The 18,774-nt window shown below is 36.0% G+C and overlaps 1 protein-coding gene across 7 annotated transcripts in view; it reads right to left on the bottom strand.

The window, feature by feature from the left end:
• The window catches only part of LOC140159018 (uncharacterized), a 37,598-nt gene that overhangs the window by 3,721 nt on the left and 15,103 nt on the right, over window positions 1-18,774 (bottom strand). Inside the window, exons 8-13 of one of the 7 annotated variants that reach the window (XM_072182338.1) lie at window positions 17,524-17,640; window positions 16,652-16,762; window positions 15,607-15,691; window positions 15,043-15,251; window positions 11,841-11,916; window positions 11,191-11,212 (exon numbers count right to left, since the gene is read on the bottom strand). In XM_072182338.1, coding sequence (XP_072038439.1) covers window positions 11,848-11,916; window positions 15,043-15,251; window positions 15,607-15,691; window positions 16,652-16,762; window positions 17,524-17,640 — 591 coding nt within the window. In that variant the 3' untranslated portion in view covers window positions 11,191-11,212; window positions 11,841-11,847. Of the gene's footprint in view, window positions 1-1,552; window positions 1,627-7,654; window positions 8,007-10,684; window positions 11,213-11,316; window positions 11,917-15,042; window positions 15,252-15,606; window positions 15,692-16,651; window positions 16,763-17,523; window positions 17,641-18,774 lie in introns of those variants that run through there. The other 6 variants (XM_072182336.1, XM_072182333.1, XM_072182332.1 and 3 more) reach the window with 6 other exon arrangements.

Here is an 18,774-nt window from a genome sequence, read left to right on the forward strand (position 1 = left end):
TCAATGTGGCATTTTTATGCAGTTTTAAATACACTGCCATGTTTCTACATAATTATAATAAAAAGAGTTACTTTGAACCATATTTAAAAAGTTTATGGACATTTTTGGGCTATTTTTAGGGCAAAATTTGGCTTAAAAATGGTCAAAATATGCAGGTTTCCAACATTTTAAACCATTTTATGATGTGTTAATGGTAGTTGTATTAGGAAAAAAGGTGTTTTGTTGATAGATAAGTGATAAATTATCAAAACTATTCCAAAGATAAGACCTTATTTGTGTAAATATTTTTTTACATGCATATTAAGCCATTTCGTGCCATATGGCACGAAATTGATAGGGGGTAATAGAATAGGGTTAATGAACTATCAACTAATTAATCAGAATTAATGTTAAATATATATTGGACAATATCCCTATAGGCACAAATTATTATTTTATCACAATTAACAATAGTAAATTAATTGATTTCATAAATAATAAGGATCGACCAAGCCTCGATGGTCGATCAAAAGATCGAACTAATTTGTTTCTATTGCCTTAACAATATTCACCCAAAGACCCACATTTGGAGGACCCCTACAATACAATGCAAACTGAAGTGTCCTTACCAAAAGATTGATATTTATTGTGCTGCATGTCAATAAACTACCTGTACCAGGCCCATACGCAGGATTGCATTGGGGGAGGGGGTGCTGATTTTGAAAAAGTGGACTTTTTTCCAAGGGTGGAGCGATTTTGTGAAATGTGGACAAAATTTGGACCTTTTGCCCAAGAAAGTGTAAAAACCCGCACCCCCCTGCGTGCAGGTCTGACCTGTACTTTAACACCAAAAGACAAGTTTGATTTGCACTATTCTTGAGATAAGACCCATCTTCAGTTACTATTACCGGTAATCAGCAACTCTCAATCATGTTTTACAAACCATCATTCAGATAGGATCAATTGATATGACAATAATATTATTTTCAAATTGGAAGAAAAAAAAGGTTACTCAATCAATCAATCGATCCATCCATCCATCTATCCATCAATCAATCAATCAAACAATCACATTTTTGTCATAGCACCAAATTCATTTACAAATGTTCAATGGCGTCATTAGCTCAAAAACTACTGCTGATAAGCATCCTGAAATAGGTGGCTCTTCAGGAGCTTCTTAAACTGTTCAAAAGTACAATTTTTTATTTGACCTGGTAGTTTATTCACAATCTGAGAGCATAAGCAGCAAAAGCTTGGTCACCAAAAGAACCATGCTGAGTTCTTGGCTCAACAAGAGGGGTACCATCTGAGCATGATGATCTAAGCTGGCTTTGAGTAACTTGAATGTGAAGCATATCAATGATGTCAGATGATGGAGTTTGTTCGTGAAGTGCTTTAAATACAAGTGAGAGAATTTTGTAATCAATGCGTTGTTTGAAGTCCTATTATAAACTGAATGAGTATCTGAGGTTACAGAAGATATAAGTTAAACAACACAAAGCATAGAAATAATAATTCAAAATTCCCAAAAGTCATATAACCATGATAATTACAATAGCAAATTTTGACATACCATCATGACCCAAAGGATGCCAAAGATGAGCAGAAATTGAATAGTAATTCTGACTCCTCGGGTGCACCAAGGACCTACAAAATTTGAATTAAAAACAAAGAAGATCAATCTTGTGTGATCATAAGCATATTTCTTTAGAATAAACCCTTGGTTTGCATTTTTGTTTTGTTTCCAATTTCACACATTCCTACCCTCAATTGCAGAATTTTGACCTTCACTTTTCAAGTTGGATTCGTCATAATAGCCCTAAATGTAGTTGCTACAAAACAATGAATTTGATCTTGTTTATGATAAGGTATATATACTTTACAACAGCAGTGGTACATGATTATCTTGAGCAAAAACTTTTTTTTATTTGAGCCTTCCATGTCAGCTAGCAGATGCAGCAAGCTTTGATTTGTTATGGCTATACCCTTGTAGACTGATTAGGGAACTGTATTTTGCACAAACCAGCTTACAAAACACCATAAGTGTGGTTGCACAAAGTGTACAGATAGGCTTTGACACAGGGTGTATCTAAATGATTGATACCTGTAAATACCCAGTAAGCATGGCCAAGACTACCACATCAAAATACAGCATAACATCCCCTAATTTGTAGATCTATGTAATAAAAGGTCACAAAACTGTAAATTGTAGTCATTTCAAGAGAACCCAATGTTGAAATTGGAAAGAGCAGGCTTTTGATTAGACGACAAAGGCGATGGGTAGCAATCATTTTGATACAGCTTGTATATGAATGACACCTGATCCTATGATTCCATGAAAATTCAACATTGTTTTTGAAATCCTTGCTCAATTATAAATTTGTGGTGCAATATAAGAATATGAACACCCAGACATTGAAATAAAGCACACCCACAAAAACCCCCATATATTTTAATAATAAATCAGCTGTCCCTCTAGGCAATGTAGGTTTCATTAAAGAATTTTAAATATCTTGGTGCTTACTTGGTCAAATGCCAAAGAGCTGAACAACATAATTGACAGAGCCACCGGAGCCTTCAGAGAGTTGATAAAGGTGTGGAAGGATCTTAATATCAACCTGGAGACCAAGCTGAAGTTCTAAAATGCTTGTGTTCTCTCCACACTCCTTATGCCGCTGAGTGCTGCAATCTCAGAGAGGGATGAGGTTAGACTGGATGCTTTGAGATGCGCTGTCAATACAAAATTCTTTGAGTGGTATGGTCACAAAATAATCAAATAGCTGTCCAAACAGCCCCCAACTCATATCAGTCATCCGGAAACGCCGCTTACAGTAAAGACCGCACCCAAAGAGGTTCTACCCCCAGAAAGCTAAACCATGGGAGAATCAAGATGCAAACTTGGTCATCCAAAGGCTTTATGAAAAGATGTTATCCAGAGATGTCTCAAGGCTGGACTTCGAACTGTAGGATTTGGAGGCATCTCTTGAGCCAGGCAGCAGATGCAGAAATGCATGATGCTGACTGCAAGGTAGGTAGGTATAACGCAATTTTCCGAAGGCTTTGCCATATAATAATTCAGCTTTGAAAACTTTTGAATTGCTCCAAACAATGTTGACACTGCACTTCCATTTCAAGGCTCTTATGCAGCGTTCGAAATTTTGGTTGTCCGTTTGCCCGGGACAACTAAAAAAGTCACCAAAAATACTGATTCGGTTGTCCGCTGGACAACCATAAATCTGTAGCCAAAGCAGATGTACGTACAGACAACCAAAAACTTGGACGGACAACCAGAAATTGTAACCTGGTTTTATTTTTCCTTAATTCGAACACTGCTCTTATGAAAAGCTCAGATGAAAAAATTGAATCTCAAAGAAGAAAAACTTTTGAGAAATACTTTATTAGAGTATTTTGCAGGCTTTGCAGTTGTAGCAATTGACATCAAGTTATGAATGCTATGAATGGAGCTGCTTTCTTTGTAGAAGCTTGGGTATGATATAAAATACACATGTTGCATGGAGTACCAAGCTGGTTCTTTGCCATGCTAACTACAATGTTTGTCATTGGGCTCAAAATACACCAGAGCGAAGGGCACTTTGCCCCAAAGTTTAAAAAAAAAAAAAAAAAAAACACTCCAGTGAAAACTATTTGTCAATGACGCATGTGTCACAACTTTAGAATCAGGTAAAGTGGTGTACCGTACCTCATTTTAATGCATAGGCCTTGAGGGCTACTTTTCAAAAAATCTGTTCAAAATTGCCTCCAATCAATAAATAAAGAAACAAAACCTTTGTAGACTTATAACCAGGACTTCAGTCCTTGCACCCCATGGTACCATCCTAGGATTAATACCAGCTTGGTGTAGGCAAATGAATGATGTAGAACACACATTAGATGTGGGATATCTTGGTTACACAATCAAAGGCTGACTGGTGGTGAAGGAATTTGCAGTTTCTTGTCATATTTTATTTCATACAAGGTGTACATCTCATTAAAAAATCATTACATTCATATCAGACAAATTTCAAATAAAGGGATTAAAATTAATTGATGTGCACCACAAAAACAAATTTTCACCAGCAAGCCAGCAGCAGCTTGTGTAAAAGCTATCCCTAATTCCATACTTGGTTCACAGCTTCAAACAATATACCTGAAGTTGAGACTATAATGAAGGCTATACCATTCAATTTATATCTAATCGCTCGGACACATCATCTTCGACCTGACCAACGGGACCGCAACAAATGCACTGCTCGGCCCTTTGTCTTACCCATTTCTGGAAAAAAGTTTGTTTATCATTATGTATTGTATAATTTAGAACTACATTGTAAATCATGATAAAAAAATAAAATTAAATATAATAGCACAAATGGTTCAGAAAATTAGGTAAAATTAACATACAGACTAAATACTATGATCTTGTAAACATTTACTATGAACCACCAGAGTGAATGGGGGGGGGGCTCCCAATTTGGAGGTGACGTGTATGGCTGTCAAACCCCTTTTTTCAGTATCAGCATCGCTGTCACCAAAAGGCCCCATTTTTTAAACACAAAGATCCCGTTTTTTAATACATGCTCTATCACTCAAAGACCACATTTTTCCATTTGATCTGTTACCCAAAGGCCATTAATTTGCAATTTGAACAACAACATCAATTTATCACTGATTTTATTATTTATTTTGAAAATAACAAAGCCATATAGAACTAGACAACATAAGCATTTAGGTACCAGTTATGTTCACCCCTGTATATTCTGAACAAAGGCAAATATGTCCAAATTAGGCCAAAAAAAAAAAAGGGTTTGTCTCAGAGCTTGCTTGAAGTTCCTCTCTACGATTTCCATCCCAAAATTGATCAAAGACTAATAATGGGGAAGTAGCATTTTTAAATTTTGAGGATAAACACATCCGTCGTATAGTGCATGAGCTATAATGGAAGACAGAGATAAAAAGACTAGTTTGCGTCTGTCAATCAAACTTGAGCATGGTTTGTTTGCACGTGTTGTGATGATATGAGTTGCTAAATGCAGCGGTAAAACCAGTCACCTTATTGTTAATTTTGTACCTTCTAACATACAAACCATCTCAAAAGTTAGGTCTTAATAGTAGGAAACTTTCTTTGGTGAAAGCACCATGTCAACAATGACTAGAAAAGTTGCTTTTTGCCTTGTAAAGTATATAATTTTTCACCATTTTCTGCTTTTCCATTTCTCTGATCGGCACCAGATAAATCGTCCTTCCTTTTACGCGCTATTAACCAATCAAGGATCGTAGGGAATTTGATTGACAGTGACGTCAGACGCAAACTAGTCTTTTCATCTCTGTCTTCAATTATAAAAATCAATTTGAAACATTTTATATTGATATGGTAGCATATGAGTCAAATGCTTTGGCGTAAGCACAGTTTACAAGGCAAATCTGGGAGGAAATGGAGCACAATCAAAGGTGTAGTATCAGGGGAATGAGGGGGTCATACACTCAATTAATGTTTCCATTTAAACTACCAAGAAATAGCTAGTGCCGCTCCATCATGCTCAGCACCCTGTCAGTCATATTCTGTGCCCCTAATAGGATGACTCACTCATTGAAGTTAAATGAATGCCAACTTGGCCAAGAATGATGTAATATACCTATAGCAGTGTTAGAAACGAGGCAGGCACTTGGGTAATAAGCACAAGATCAACTGATGAGGGCCCGTGGATATTAAATAAGGATCGACCCAAATGGATCTTAAAAATGTTGGATTATTTCAAACACTGCCCACTAGTGTGTTGCCCCTGAACCATACCCATTTTGGTTTCCCTACATGGCACCCACAACACAAGACAACAGATTCTTGACAGCTGCACTCTGTTTTGCATAGGTTGCAGACACCTTTTTATTTGAGTGTGTTTGGAGGAATTCAAAATAAAAGTACAAAAAGTTATTTAAACCTTACAAACAACTTGAAATTATGAATCTGCAAGCACTTCTTTCATATCAGATCAGGTTTATTATCCACAATGGCAAAGTAAAAATAAAAGTAATTTTCCAATTCATTACTTGGAATACAAATCTCATTCTTACACAACATGTGGAAACTTTACAAAAAAGTATACATAATACAGAATAAAATTTCTAATAAAAAGTTTTACACCAGGCAGGGTCTTAGCTAGAATTTGACAGGCACCCATCATTTTCACAAAGATTTGCTGTTCAAAATTTGATCCTGAAAACGTAAACCTGACCCATGGTTTTTTGAGTCAGTTCAAGCAGATATTGCTAAAGCCTTGATTTATTTATTAGTCTGGTCTTGTTTTGAGTTCACAGAACTTCTCCAAGCATCATTTTAGGCTTTAGCATTTAGTCACAGGTATTACTTTTGCCTGTTCCTGGAGCAAATTACCCACCCAATTATGGGATGCACACACAAAATATAACATGCCTAATCTGGCTTACTGGCTGTTCAATCCGGCCTGCTGAATGCTATGAATGCCTACACATCAATATTGCTCTTTTCATAGCCATCTAACATTTTTGCTTCATTATTCTGTGCACATTTTTTGGCTAAAGTACTAGTATGTAAATTTCAGCAAGTATAAGCACCATGATTTCTTCTAATAATATATTTTGCCCATGTTCAAAACATTATTTGAAAGTAGTGAAACAAAGTTCCCATATCGTATATTTACATGTACATGTGCCTGGTTGTTAACTTAAGTAGGTTTTCCTTCTTTCTCACTGTGCTTGGTAACTGGTTTGTTTCATGGCAGTGAAATGCATTTGTACACCATTCTGATAATGGACATATTATATTTATTAAGTATTGCTCTCAAAATTGCTTCAGTATTCTGTCTCTACTGCTTTGAGTAATTGGTCTTTATTTCATCACTTTCAAAATTTGGAAGGAAATATTTCAAGAAATGAAAGTATTGAAATATTTACTGTTATTTCATTACATTTCAATGTAAATGCAACAGTTTACTGACTTTCTGTACATAATTCCACAAGGCTCTATGTGCATTCACTTACAAAAAACTAAAAAAAGCAATACCAGTTTCAAACACTGTGACTTCAAAGTTGTGAATTAATACTAATGCTGTAAAATTTTACAAACTACTCTGCATGCGGACTACTCGGTGCCAGAAGTGGGTAAGTGCAATAGCTGCCATGTGTAGATGAGTACAATATATCTGGCACTGAGCAGTCAATACATGCATACCCATGTGATGCCATGACGCAATCACCCAATCAAGTCATACATGCATGGTTTTGTTGGCCGGGCAAGTGAAACACTGTGGCTACCGGTCCCCGATCCTGTGTCACAAATATTACTTATGTAATTGCAATTGATTATCATTTGTGAATACAGCCTAAAACATGTACATGTAGCAACACATGTATAATTCAATCAACAAACCTGTATTAACATGACACAACTATCGTCTGCCTGGAAGTTTGAATGAAGACAGCGTTTTCCCTTTGCTCCTTAAATATCATGTAAACCATTCACTAAATTATTTTTTTTCCACTAAATTATCCAACCAAATGCTCTGTTTGGTTTCTTATACTAGTATACAAAACATACGCTGGATGAATGTCAATCATAAATTCAAATGATGTTTCAAATGGCTTGTTTTCTACATGTACAATGCATCATTTAATTACATAATTACAAAAATTGAAAATTTACTTCCCTTTTATGGTCTTCAAAGGCATAGTCAACAGGTGAAAGTGTAGCATATCAATTCAAGTTGCATTAGTAAAACATGATGAGTTGCATTTATATTTAGTTGGTTTTAGTACACTACGTACTGAGCCTTATGTCTATCACTATTTAATATGAACTGTATAACTTGACCGAGAACACCCTCAACCGTATGAAGGCCTCGTCTAGGATCCCTAATCAATTGCAGGATGGTTTTAATCCTAAAAAAACCATCAAGACACTCTACAAGCGTTTGAAGAACACACTCAGCAGGAATGATCAATATCAACTGCAGAATGAACCAAATCCAATATAACCCAAGGTGAAAAATACTTGCATTCTGTATTTGAAATAAAACAAAACAAAACAAAATGTACTTTTAAGGGTGGAATTACTGTCCTTTGAATGAAACTTTAGGATCTTTTCATGTGAGTAAATATTTTAATTCATGCATTGTATAACATACAAAGTCAATTAAAACATTTTTCTGACCCTTTCTGGGTGTGCTCACTAAATGGAAAAGAGTGAACAACTCACTCACCAAAAGAGTGAGAAGAGTGAACATCACTAATAAAAAAATAAAAACCACTCCTAAAAGAGTCAAAACTACTCTTTCAGTATATGATATAAGTGACATTACTTTTTCGAAAGGGTCAAATTTTGGTACCAAACCAAACTCTTTTTTTTTTTTTTGTAAAAAAACCCCAAATAATTTGAATAGCTATGCTGTTATGTTTTACATTAAAATGAACAGTGTATCAATTCTAGTAAACTTCAGGTGTGTTTATGTGGTTTGATATACACTGAACCACATATGATATATGTAAAACAATAAATATAACTGTTTGATAAAAGGATATTGAAAATGCAATGAAATGAAGTGTTACAAAGAGCAAAGTATTTCAAAAACCTGGTTTGTATGAGCTACCCACAAAGGCAAGACAGAAAGAAATAGTAACAACCTACAAAGCACCTCCTACTGCAAGGATCAAAATGAATAATGTAACAATTTGGTTGAAAAATGTATGTACATGTATTGTCCCCTTGTCATGAATTTTCCAAAAAAAGAATAGTTTGAACTATTTATGACCTATACTTATGAAGATATTGCAATTCTGTACCTGATTACTTTCTTGAATACAACTAATCAGCCACCCTTTTTGTTTTTCTTCCTAACTACATGACGATGTGTAGAATAAGTACAGAATACCATTTTTTGCTTTGGCCTACATACAACTGCTAGCAGATTTCTGCAACACCTTTTTGCTGAGTTAGCAGGTGAACTGTGTAAATACAGAGATGGGGGTCGTGATTGACTCATTGAATTGAGTCACATGTCTTGATTGTTTATTGAATACCAGTAGCGTATTTAGCCCTTTTTGAACGGGCGCGCGCCCCCCGGGTACCAAAAAAAAAAAAAAAAAAAAGGAGAGAGAGAGGGGAAGGAGGGAGGGGAGAAAGAGAGAAAGAGGAGAGATCGAACTAGGGGAACGGGACATTATTTTGCAGGCTTCAAAATAGAAGTCAATTTGGGCCTTCTTATGCGACTATAGATAGCCCTATACTAGCCTATATTTTGTGATAGGGGGCCTTACTTTCCGTCACATTTTGTCACCAAAGTCAGTAGGCCTAAGGCGGACTACACGCTGACTTCAATTCAACATCGATCCATGCATGCTTTAATTGCAAATCTCAAGTTTTAGGCCTAAAATGTAACATTTCAAATTTTACAATTTGAGTTCAGGCCCTTTTTTGTTTTTGATAAAAGTGTAAAAATGATGGACCAAATGGTTTCAATTGGACCTTTATTTTCCAAATTTCAAAACTTCTCAGGGGGAACATCCTCTCAAGACACCCCCTGCGTATATAAACAACTGCCCGTTTTCGCTTCTGTATTTAATACCCAGCACTTGATGTTTAAACCAAATACAATAAGAGTAAAAAAAAGGTGGCTTCATTTCGCAAATTTGATATTTTCGGCTTTTTCAAACTAAAAATTTTACACAATAAAATTGCCAAAATGGTCCACCAAATGGCATCAATTATAGGTCTTCATTTTGTAAAAGTTTCTTTCTTCTGACACCCCCCCCCCCTGCGTGCGCAACTTTATGTTTACATGTAGGCCTAAAGCAATACCGAGTAATTTATACAATAAAGGTCAAAACTTGTCCACGAATGGCTTCAATTGGGCCGTCATTTGGCAAATTGTCGGCCTTTTCAAATTTAAATTTTACACAATAATAGTGCAAAAAATAGTCCACCGAATTGCTTCAATTAGGTCTTCATTTTGCAAAATTTTCTCACCTCTCAGGGGGCACATCCCCCTCAGATACCCCCTGCATGCGCAACTTCATGGGTACATAATTATAAACCAATAATTCATATACAATTTGTAAAAGTCAAAACTTGTCCACAAATGGCTTCAGTTGGGCAAATCTTTTACATAAAATATAGGCTTTTTCAAAATAAACTTTTACACAATAATAGTGACAAAATTGTCCACCAAATGGCTTCAATTGGGTATTTATTTTCCAAAAGTTTCTTTCTCAAACTTTTTTACCCGGAATTTTTTTACACAATAGGCCTAATAGTGCAAAAATAGTCCACGAATGGCTTCAATTAGGTCTTCATTTTGCAAAATTTTCTCACTTCTGAGGGGGCACATCCCCCTCAGACACCCCCTGCATGCACAACTTCATGGGTACATAATTATAAAGCAATAATTCATACAATAAAAGTCCAAACTTGTCCACAAATGGCTTCAATTGGACCGTCTTTTCGCAAATTTTAGGCTTTTTCAAACTCAAATTTTACACAATAATGACAAAATGGTCCACCAAATGGCTTCAATTAGGTCTTCATTTTGCAAAAGTTTCTCACTTCTGAGGGGGCACATCCCCCTCAGATACCCCCCTTCCTCGCATAAGCGCTCCGGGATGAAGCTTGGCGCCATATGATATTTACAAAGTTCTATTTTAGCCCCCGGTCTCACTGAATTCCTGGATACGCGCCTGAATACTGACATTACATACTGGTACTTCAGCCACTGAACAAGCCAAGTCACTTCACATAATCCTGGTGTTTCCCATTTCTTTTCATGTGATAAAACAAATGCACACAACTTTAGAAAAGGCAGTAAGATTTTATTGAAGACTGCAGTTCTTCCAGAATCAATAGAGAAGAGAACAGACGAGAAGTACCCTTAATGCATATCTATAAGACTCTAACTGATCCTTTTGTTTATTGTATTGTTTATTATGGAGTATATTATTATTGTGATCTTAAGTATCAGTCAATCTCAAACTTTGAGCAAATGTTTTTGGAATCTCACTGTAACATCATGTCAAACTTTTCAAAATAACATTGTGAAGTCTTAGAAAATGGCGCTCTCCATTAATTTGACAAAACTGTTGACCTAGCCAGTATCACTTTAAATATAAACTTTCTTGACCTCTGTGATTGTCATTGAACAAAACAATGGATGTGAAGAAGTCTTCATGTCAAAAATACTGTGCTACTGTATCCCAAAATTGGCCTTGATGGATTCTGAAATGAATGAAAAAGTAAAATTTACTTGCAACTAAGGTTGATGCCATGAATTACTTATTTAACTTCTCACATAAGTTCAAATGAGTTATGTACAAGTTGTTATTATTCTTAAATTCACAGCACATAATTTCTCCATTTGCAGTTAATTATATATAGAGTACAAGTTCCTCAAGATACAAGTTACAGAGCAATTTGGTATCCTTTTTAGAGTTCAACATTTCTTATACCTGATATGGTTTAATAGCAAGGTATTGAACTATCACAAAATGAAGCGACTAGATTTAGTCAACATAGTTAAGATATTTGGATGTTGAAGGTAGTCTGTGATCAAAATTAAGATGTACCGGCATGCTACAACAGGCCTTCAGATTTAAAGCTTGAATTGGATTGGATTCTCGTAATTAGTTTTGCGAGAATCTCATATTCAGATGTGTGTTAGTGATCATGTGCGTGATGTGCATGCACCATGAGCGCCTTGGCATGAAGCCCCCAATGGGTAAATAGTAAAATGTCAGTCCACAGTTACGCTGTTAACTACATCGGGTCTACGTTTGTCGGTGCGAAAGTGTAGGGGTGTGTGGGCGAGTGTGTGGTGGAGTGTTATATTAATGCATTTTAACAGGACCTTGTTTTTATCTCCCGGTGGTGTGGTAACTTTGTAACTTCTTGTTGTGTTGTCGTGTTGTTTTTCTTCTTTTATTCTGTGATAACAATACAAAATTTGATAGAAAAAAATCAATTTATGAAAATATTTTAAAGTTTATGCCATAATTAATCAAAACTACATTCAAATTGTGAGCTCACCATGCCTATAAATCATTTTACCCATCATGTATTATGACAATGCTAAGCTATGTATGCAGAGTGACAGTCACACTTTAACTGATTACAGTCACACAATATTCAATACATCGAAAATAACTGACTTAAAAATTAATAAAATTTATTGTTTTTAACAATCGTCGCTTAAGCATTACATAGACAATGCTCTTGAATACAAAGGAGTTAAAAGTATCTCCTTAAAAAAGTACTGACATTTGGATCTGAGTTAAAAAGTACAGGAGTTGCACAATTGACACCCATATGAAACCAGTTTCCATTTTGATGTGTGAAGCAGATTCATGATGGATGAACAAAAGTAAACCAAAGAAGAATGCCGCTCACGAAGTTGCTACGTTGAATACTTTGAGATATAACCACGAGGTTCCATGAATTATGCAATTAACCCTAACACCCAAAAATCTTACAAAATCTTACGATGAAAAAATATGCGCATGCATGAATCCCAGGGTCTGCGATGACGCAATCACCCTAAGTGTTATATATGACGGAATTGCTGGCGGGCAGCAATAACCCGATGTAGCTACCGGTCCGTGATCGTGTGCTTGGCATGCGAGGGGTCAAAGGTTGAATCCCGGGGTGCCAAGTCAAAATTCTTCTTCTCCTTGACTTTTTCGGATCTTCTTTGACTTCCGATCCCAAAAAGCAGGGTCCAGTGTTAGGGTTAATAAATGGGCACTGTAGATTGAGATTTCTGTCACTTCATAAGGTATCTGCTTCCATGATCTACAAATATGTTCATGTAACTCTATATTCCCTGTGAGGATATCCCTGCTATTTCACTTCACATATATCAATGTTCCCAGTGTTTTGTACATCCTCAGCCTAATATCAAAGCCTCACCATTATACCAATTCTTAAATAGTTGACATTTTTTTTAAAATTTCATTGGTTCTTGCCCATATAACATGAGCAAAAATATTATCATATATCATTGTTGGGTGTATATTGCACTGCACTGTTGTTTGTATCGCTTTCATTGAGCGTAACATAGTATGGGCGCAGTGATCGTGCACGTCGGCGAGGTATGATATTTGCTTCCGTGTAAGAAGTACTCAATAGATTCACTGATTTCATGCACTGGAGTTAATGGTTGAACTTGATCAAAATTACCACAGGGTGTAGACATAAATTACAAGCAAACACAATTTTATGGGTGACCTCACCTGATGGGTGACCTAGAATAAAAGTATTGTTTTTGAAACCAAGCTGTGCTTCTATCGCTTAATATACACCACGGGAGATAGCATATTTTTGAATAGCACTCAACTTGGCATACCGCCTTCTTATTCCACTTAAACCAACGCCATCTCCCATGTTATATCAGGCAATAGGTTTTAGTATAGGTATTTTTGTTATTGCCAATGACTGCTCTGGGGAAAAAGAACCACTGTGCCAATCCAAATGAACACATACTCAAACACAACCAAGCAGTAACTTGATTCTCCCTAAATGAGGTTGTGAGAATTGATTCATGAGAAGTTTGACAAAATTACACCCGCAAAATGTTTTTGTCTCTACAGTAGATACAATATTTTCCCACTCAATTATATTTTAAACACTTTTTTTGAATTTAAGAAATGCAATTCAGTAAAGAAAACATTTGCTATTAGAAATAATTTGCTAAAGTAACATTAATAGTTTGAAGTCAAAATACTTCAACATACTGAATTTTTCGACAGAGAACATGTAGATTACTTGTCCACCGGCGAGTGCAATCACATTGTATCTTGGGACCAGGTTGACATCACATCTTGATTTGCTATCATAATTCATGTTTCTTCCCAAAATGCAAAATGAGTCAGCAGCAAGCTCATGGAAAAAGTCGCTTATGTCACATGAATGAAAATCCATATGTTTATAAACAAAAACTAGAGCAGTATTCTTTTCTAAAAATGAATGAGTACAAATTGAACCAGTTGATGCAAGAAAGCTTTTTAATAATGCAGCTCAAATGGCAATTAAAAGCAAAAAAAAAACCCAAAACAAAACAAAAACAAAAAAACCAAAACAAAACAATTTAAACCAAGACAATCCATGATATGTCTTTATCCAGCTGAACAAAATGTGTAGTGATTTCAGAAATAGCAAAAATGCCACACTATGATCCGTAAAAAGCTCCCCGTTGATTGAAAATACGTAGTTCAGCTTTTACCTGATAACTTAGATCATGATGGGACAAAAGCTAAGAAGAAGTCCTCCCTGGATCACAATAATAGTAATGCTTTCAATCAGCTTGATAATAATGGATGTTTTACAGTCAAATAGAAACAGACAGCAATATTCATATTGTATGTTACAAAATTGATGCAGCATCTTTGCTATTATTAATTACAGTTTGTCCACTCTGAAGTACAAAGTGACAACGCGCGCATATACAGCACGTTAACAGTGCGTAGTGCTGTGTCTCTGCTGCAGATATGCGTGCCTTCAAAGTCGGCACAACGTGTGCGTCCGCGTCTGTACTTTGTACTTCAGAGTAGACTGACTGTAGCAAGCAACATAATCCTACAGTTATGTATGCACTGAAGAACACACATTGAAGATATATCCATCATATATGGCAAGCAAGTTCGGAAGAGCTAAACATTGTAAGACAAATCGTTGATTAATATTTCTTGTTGGTGACAGCTCCAAAATTATATAGTTCATCTATAAAAATGATGATCCACCGTTATGTACAAAAACACAACAGCAACAACAAAAACAGCCACGCAAGCAATGTGAGGGGCAAGTTCAGTATTATAAAAACAGAAAAGTAACAGCACTATTCAAATGCTATAAAAGTAAAAGCACTATTCAAATGCAGCACTATTCAAATGTTATAACTCCTCTTTAGAGTCACTTTTCTGTTTTGAATCCTTTGATTGCAGTGAACTATTTTGCTCATGAGAAGCATGTGTTGCGCTATTGGTGCGGCTGGTTCGTTCATGTGTGCTTGTGGTAGTAGTGGTATTAGTAGCACTTAATTCTTGCACTTTATGTACCTTGGGTTCAGTCTTAGCATCAGCAGCTTCTGATTCCCCTCTTGACATATCTTGATCTTCAGGGGCATCCACATTTCTTTCAACCTCTTCTACAACATCAGGTTCTTGGTACGACCGTTCTTCTTCTTGCGCTCTTTCTTCCATTTCTTTGAAGTAGGCAAAGATGGACTCCATGCTGTAGTATGATGTCTCTTCATGCTTGGATGTTCCTGCAATTAAAAGGAAAAATGTATATTGTATCATCAAAAGATAGTTGAATAATATGTTATTATAATGTGGGTGACACAATTGACAACCTCATACCCCCGACATTTGGATCGAATTTGATGGAGCCTTTGATTAACTCACCCACATAGTCACTAGATTTATTTATAGTTAGATGGTTTTATAATAACGTACGTCACCAACAAGCTGTGCTTCATTCCGTGAGTGCACACCTTTCACAAAATAATCAAAGAGTATATGACAGGAGTGGCCTATCACTCCAGTCAGATTACAATTAGAGATGGCATCCATATTTTAGAGATGGCATCCATATTTTAAAGATGCTCTTAAAGTACATACCAGCAGAGACTCTAGCACAATCACCACCAAAGGAGCTGAGAGGAGTGTCTAATGGTTTGCTGGATGACACCCAATTCTGTGAATGCTGCAAAGAATAAGAAATGTGATTTGTATGTCAATCAAAATATTGTAAAAGATTAAACAACAACAGTAAACCTTCACTTACGGTGCACAGGACTATGCAAGTGCAGACAGTGACTACGCATATTTCCCACCATTTATTTTGTACAACTTTTACACAATTACAGAACTGATCACAGTACTGTGCAACAACCAAGTTCCTGTAAGGCACTACTCAATGACATCTCACTTTGCAGTATTTCTAATTCATTGCATGTGTAAATAGACTTGTCCACTGTTGGAGAGGGAAAAAATGTATTAATTGTTTGATGGCGATTACACATGCACACTGACACTCCCATACGTGCAATGCATCTACAGTAAGCCAAAAAATTACGGTACCAGTTATGTTCACCTCCGGTATATCCAAAACAAAGACAGATGTGTCATAATTGGAACCAGCAGGCAATAGCCGCATCTTTTAACTCGAATTTAAGACCTCATTCGTTGAAATTGTTCAAGAAATAAAGACATGGCGATCCCAAAACCCAAGGAAGATACCAATTTAAAAGTTGCAGTTTGCTGCATTAAATGCCCTATTGATTTGTACACAAAGCGTTCGTGAACAAGAGAACTAGCGCTGCGCTTCCATTGATTAGCACGTTAAAACTAGGGGTCGTGCTTTCATTGATTAGAACACAAAAGTGCAACTTTTGATTTCGTTTCTTCATTAGGTTTTTAGATCACCATTTCTTTAATTCTCAACCAATTTCAACAAATAAGGTCTTAAATCAGAATCTAAAGAGTACAGGTATTGACTGCTTGTTTTAATATTGACATATTTGTCTTTGTTTAATATATACAGAGGTGAACATAACTGGTACCTTAATTATTTGGCTTACTGTATATGGCTAGTTAAGGGAATCATAGGCTGATTTCTATATGAAATGTGAGCAAATTGAATTCATTCCTTATGGTAGCTTACCTTGATAAACCAGTCTCTGACATTGCTAGATACGTAGTAACCCAAACTATGTACAGAATCTGTGAAGCCTACTGCAAAGACTTTATCAATAAAGCCTTGACATTGTTTAGCCTGCAAGAAGACAAAACAAAGAAAAGTTTGTAAATTAAAACAAATTGGAAAATATAAAACCCCCAAGGAAAGTTCTTGGAATGTTGCTGGATATCCATGCTTGCACAAAATGCTTCAGAAAACACACCATTGCCAACTTGATGCCAAGTTAAAAGGGCATTTTGTGATCCACAGCACATTGTCTATGGAGCAGTATAATGATCATGCATAACTGGCAACTATGCAAAATTGGAATCAACTGAAATTTTGGAAATAAGCTGTTTTCATGGATATCTACTGAAATATGTCATAAAAAGGGGATGCTAGAATCAAGAAATACTCCTTTAAACAAGAATGACAAGAGTACACATAACTCTTTTACGAGACCCACAGACAAGGTCTTAGCTTGGATTTGACAAGTGCCCATCAGTTTCACCAAAAGTCTCTGTCCAAAACTTGATCTTGAAAAACATAAACCAGACCTCTGCACCTTTTTTTTTGTTCAGTCAGTTCAAAGAGCTTTTGCTATAGCCTTCATTTATTAGTCTGGTCTTATTTTGAGTTCACAAAACTTATTGAAGCATTATTTTTAGAATTTAGCATCTGCCACAGCTAACACCTTGCCCACGGGTGATGCAAGTCACCCCTGATATCCTGGGTCTTGGTGAGATTCCCATAGATATAACAAACTAATTACAAAAAAAGCAACATTTGTGGGAATGTGGCAATGTTTTGGGTTTTTTTGCTTCATACTGAGAAGTACATCAAATGTTTATACTTACCATTTCTACAGTCACATAACCACCAGCACTGTGTGCTACAATGGCAACCTTGCCAGGCCATTCTGAGATGAAGTGTTTCCATACGTATCTACCATGTGATTCAGGATTGGAGCTACCCTACAAGTATGAAGAAATAAATAAAAAATTAGAGGACTTCAGATTAAACTGGTATACAATGAAGTAAACATACCAAAGGAATTTCAAGCTATTAATCCTTAAAACAAGTAGACCGCATAACATGTCGTACGCTATTTTGTGCGGTTTGTATTGCAAGGAGATCACTGGCTTGTGCAACATTATTTTGTGTGGTTTGCATAATTCATTAACCTACAATTTACTCATAGACCTAGGTCTTTGTGTGAGAGCCTAAAGAAGCCTCGAAAATTTCTAGTTCTAAATGACTTCAAATGGCTTTGTTATTTCAAAGTCTTTGGGTGATAGATCTAAAGGAAAAATATGGGGTCTTTGGGTTACACAACACCATATCCCACAATGCAAATTGATTAAAGTGACTTTGTGGTGCAGGTGGTGATTACATTTGGCAAAATATCATGAAAACTCCCACTGCACGATGGGTAGATGTATTATATATTACAATTTCCCCAACAAATTTGCCTGGCCTAATTGAATGTATTTAGCTCTCATTTTATTTACTCCCTTACATTTATTCCTGTTTATAATAGTGACTACAAACACAATTTGAGAATGTGGTTAGGCCTATAATTTTTCACAATGAAGGAAGGACAGACGGATGGACGGATCTTCAGACGGAAGCGTTCTTATAATCTTTACTCTATTCCATGGCGTATGACAATTAAAGAGAGAGAGAGAGAGAAAGAGATGGAAAAAGAATGTATCACAGAGAGGAGAGAGAAATAGCGAGCGAAATTAAGCCATGTGGAAACAAACATATTTTCAATTAAAACTTATCATTATCATCATCATCATAAACGCTTCTCGTCAGCAGTTTGACATAGCGCCATCAATAGAGTTTCTCCAAGTAGGTCTCTCTCTCTCTCTCTCCAAAGTTCAGTCACTTTCTTTATGGTTAAGTCTTCTTTGATTTCTCTCAGCTCTTTTTGAATTGTTGATATCCACATAGTTTTTGGTTTCCCTCTTAGTCAGTGCGCATTTCATTTGGCGCTGTGTCAGAACTTATCAAGGCAACATTATTTTTACTATTATAATTGTTTTCATTATTATTATGATTATCAATTATGATTATGTCTACCATATTCCCCCCCCAAAAAA

This window comes from Amphiura filiformis, chromosome 8 (genome assembly GCF_039555335.1).
Source record: "Amphiura filiformis chromosome 8, Afil_fr2py, whole genome shotgun sequence".
NCBI lineage: Eukaryota > Metazoa > Echinodermata > Ophiuroidea > Amphilepidida > Amphiuridae > Amphiura > Amphiura filiformis.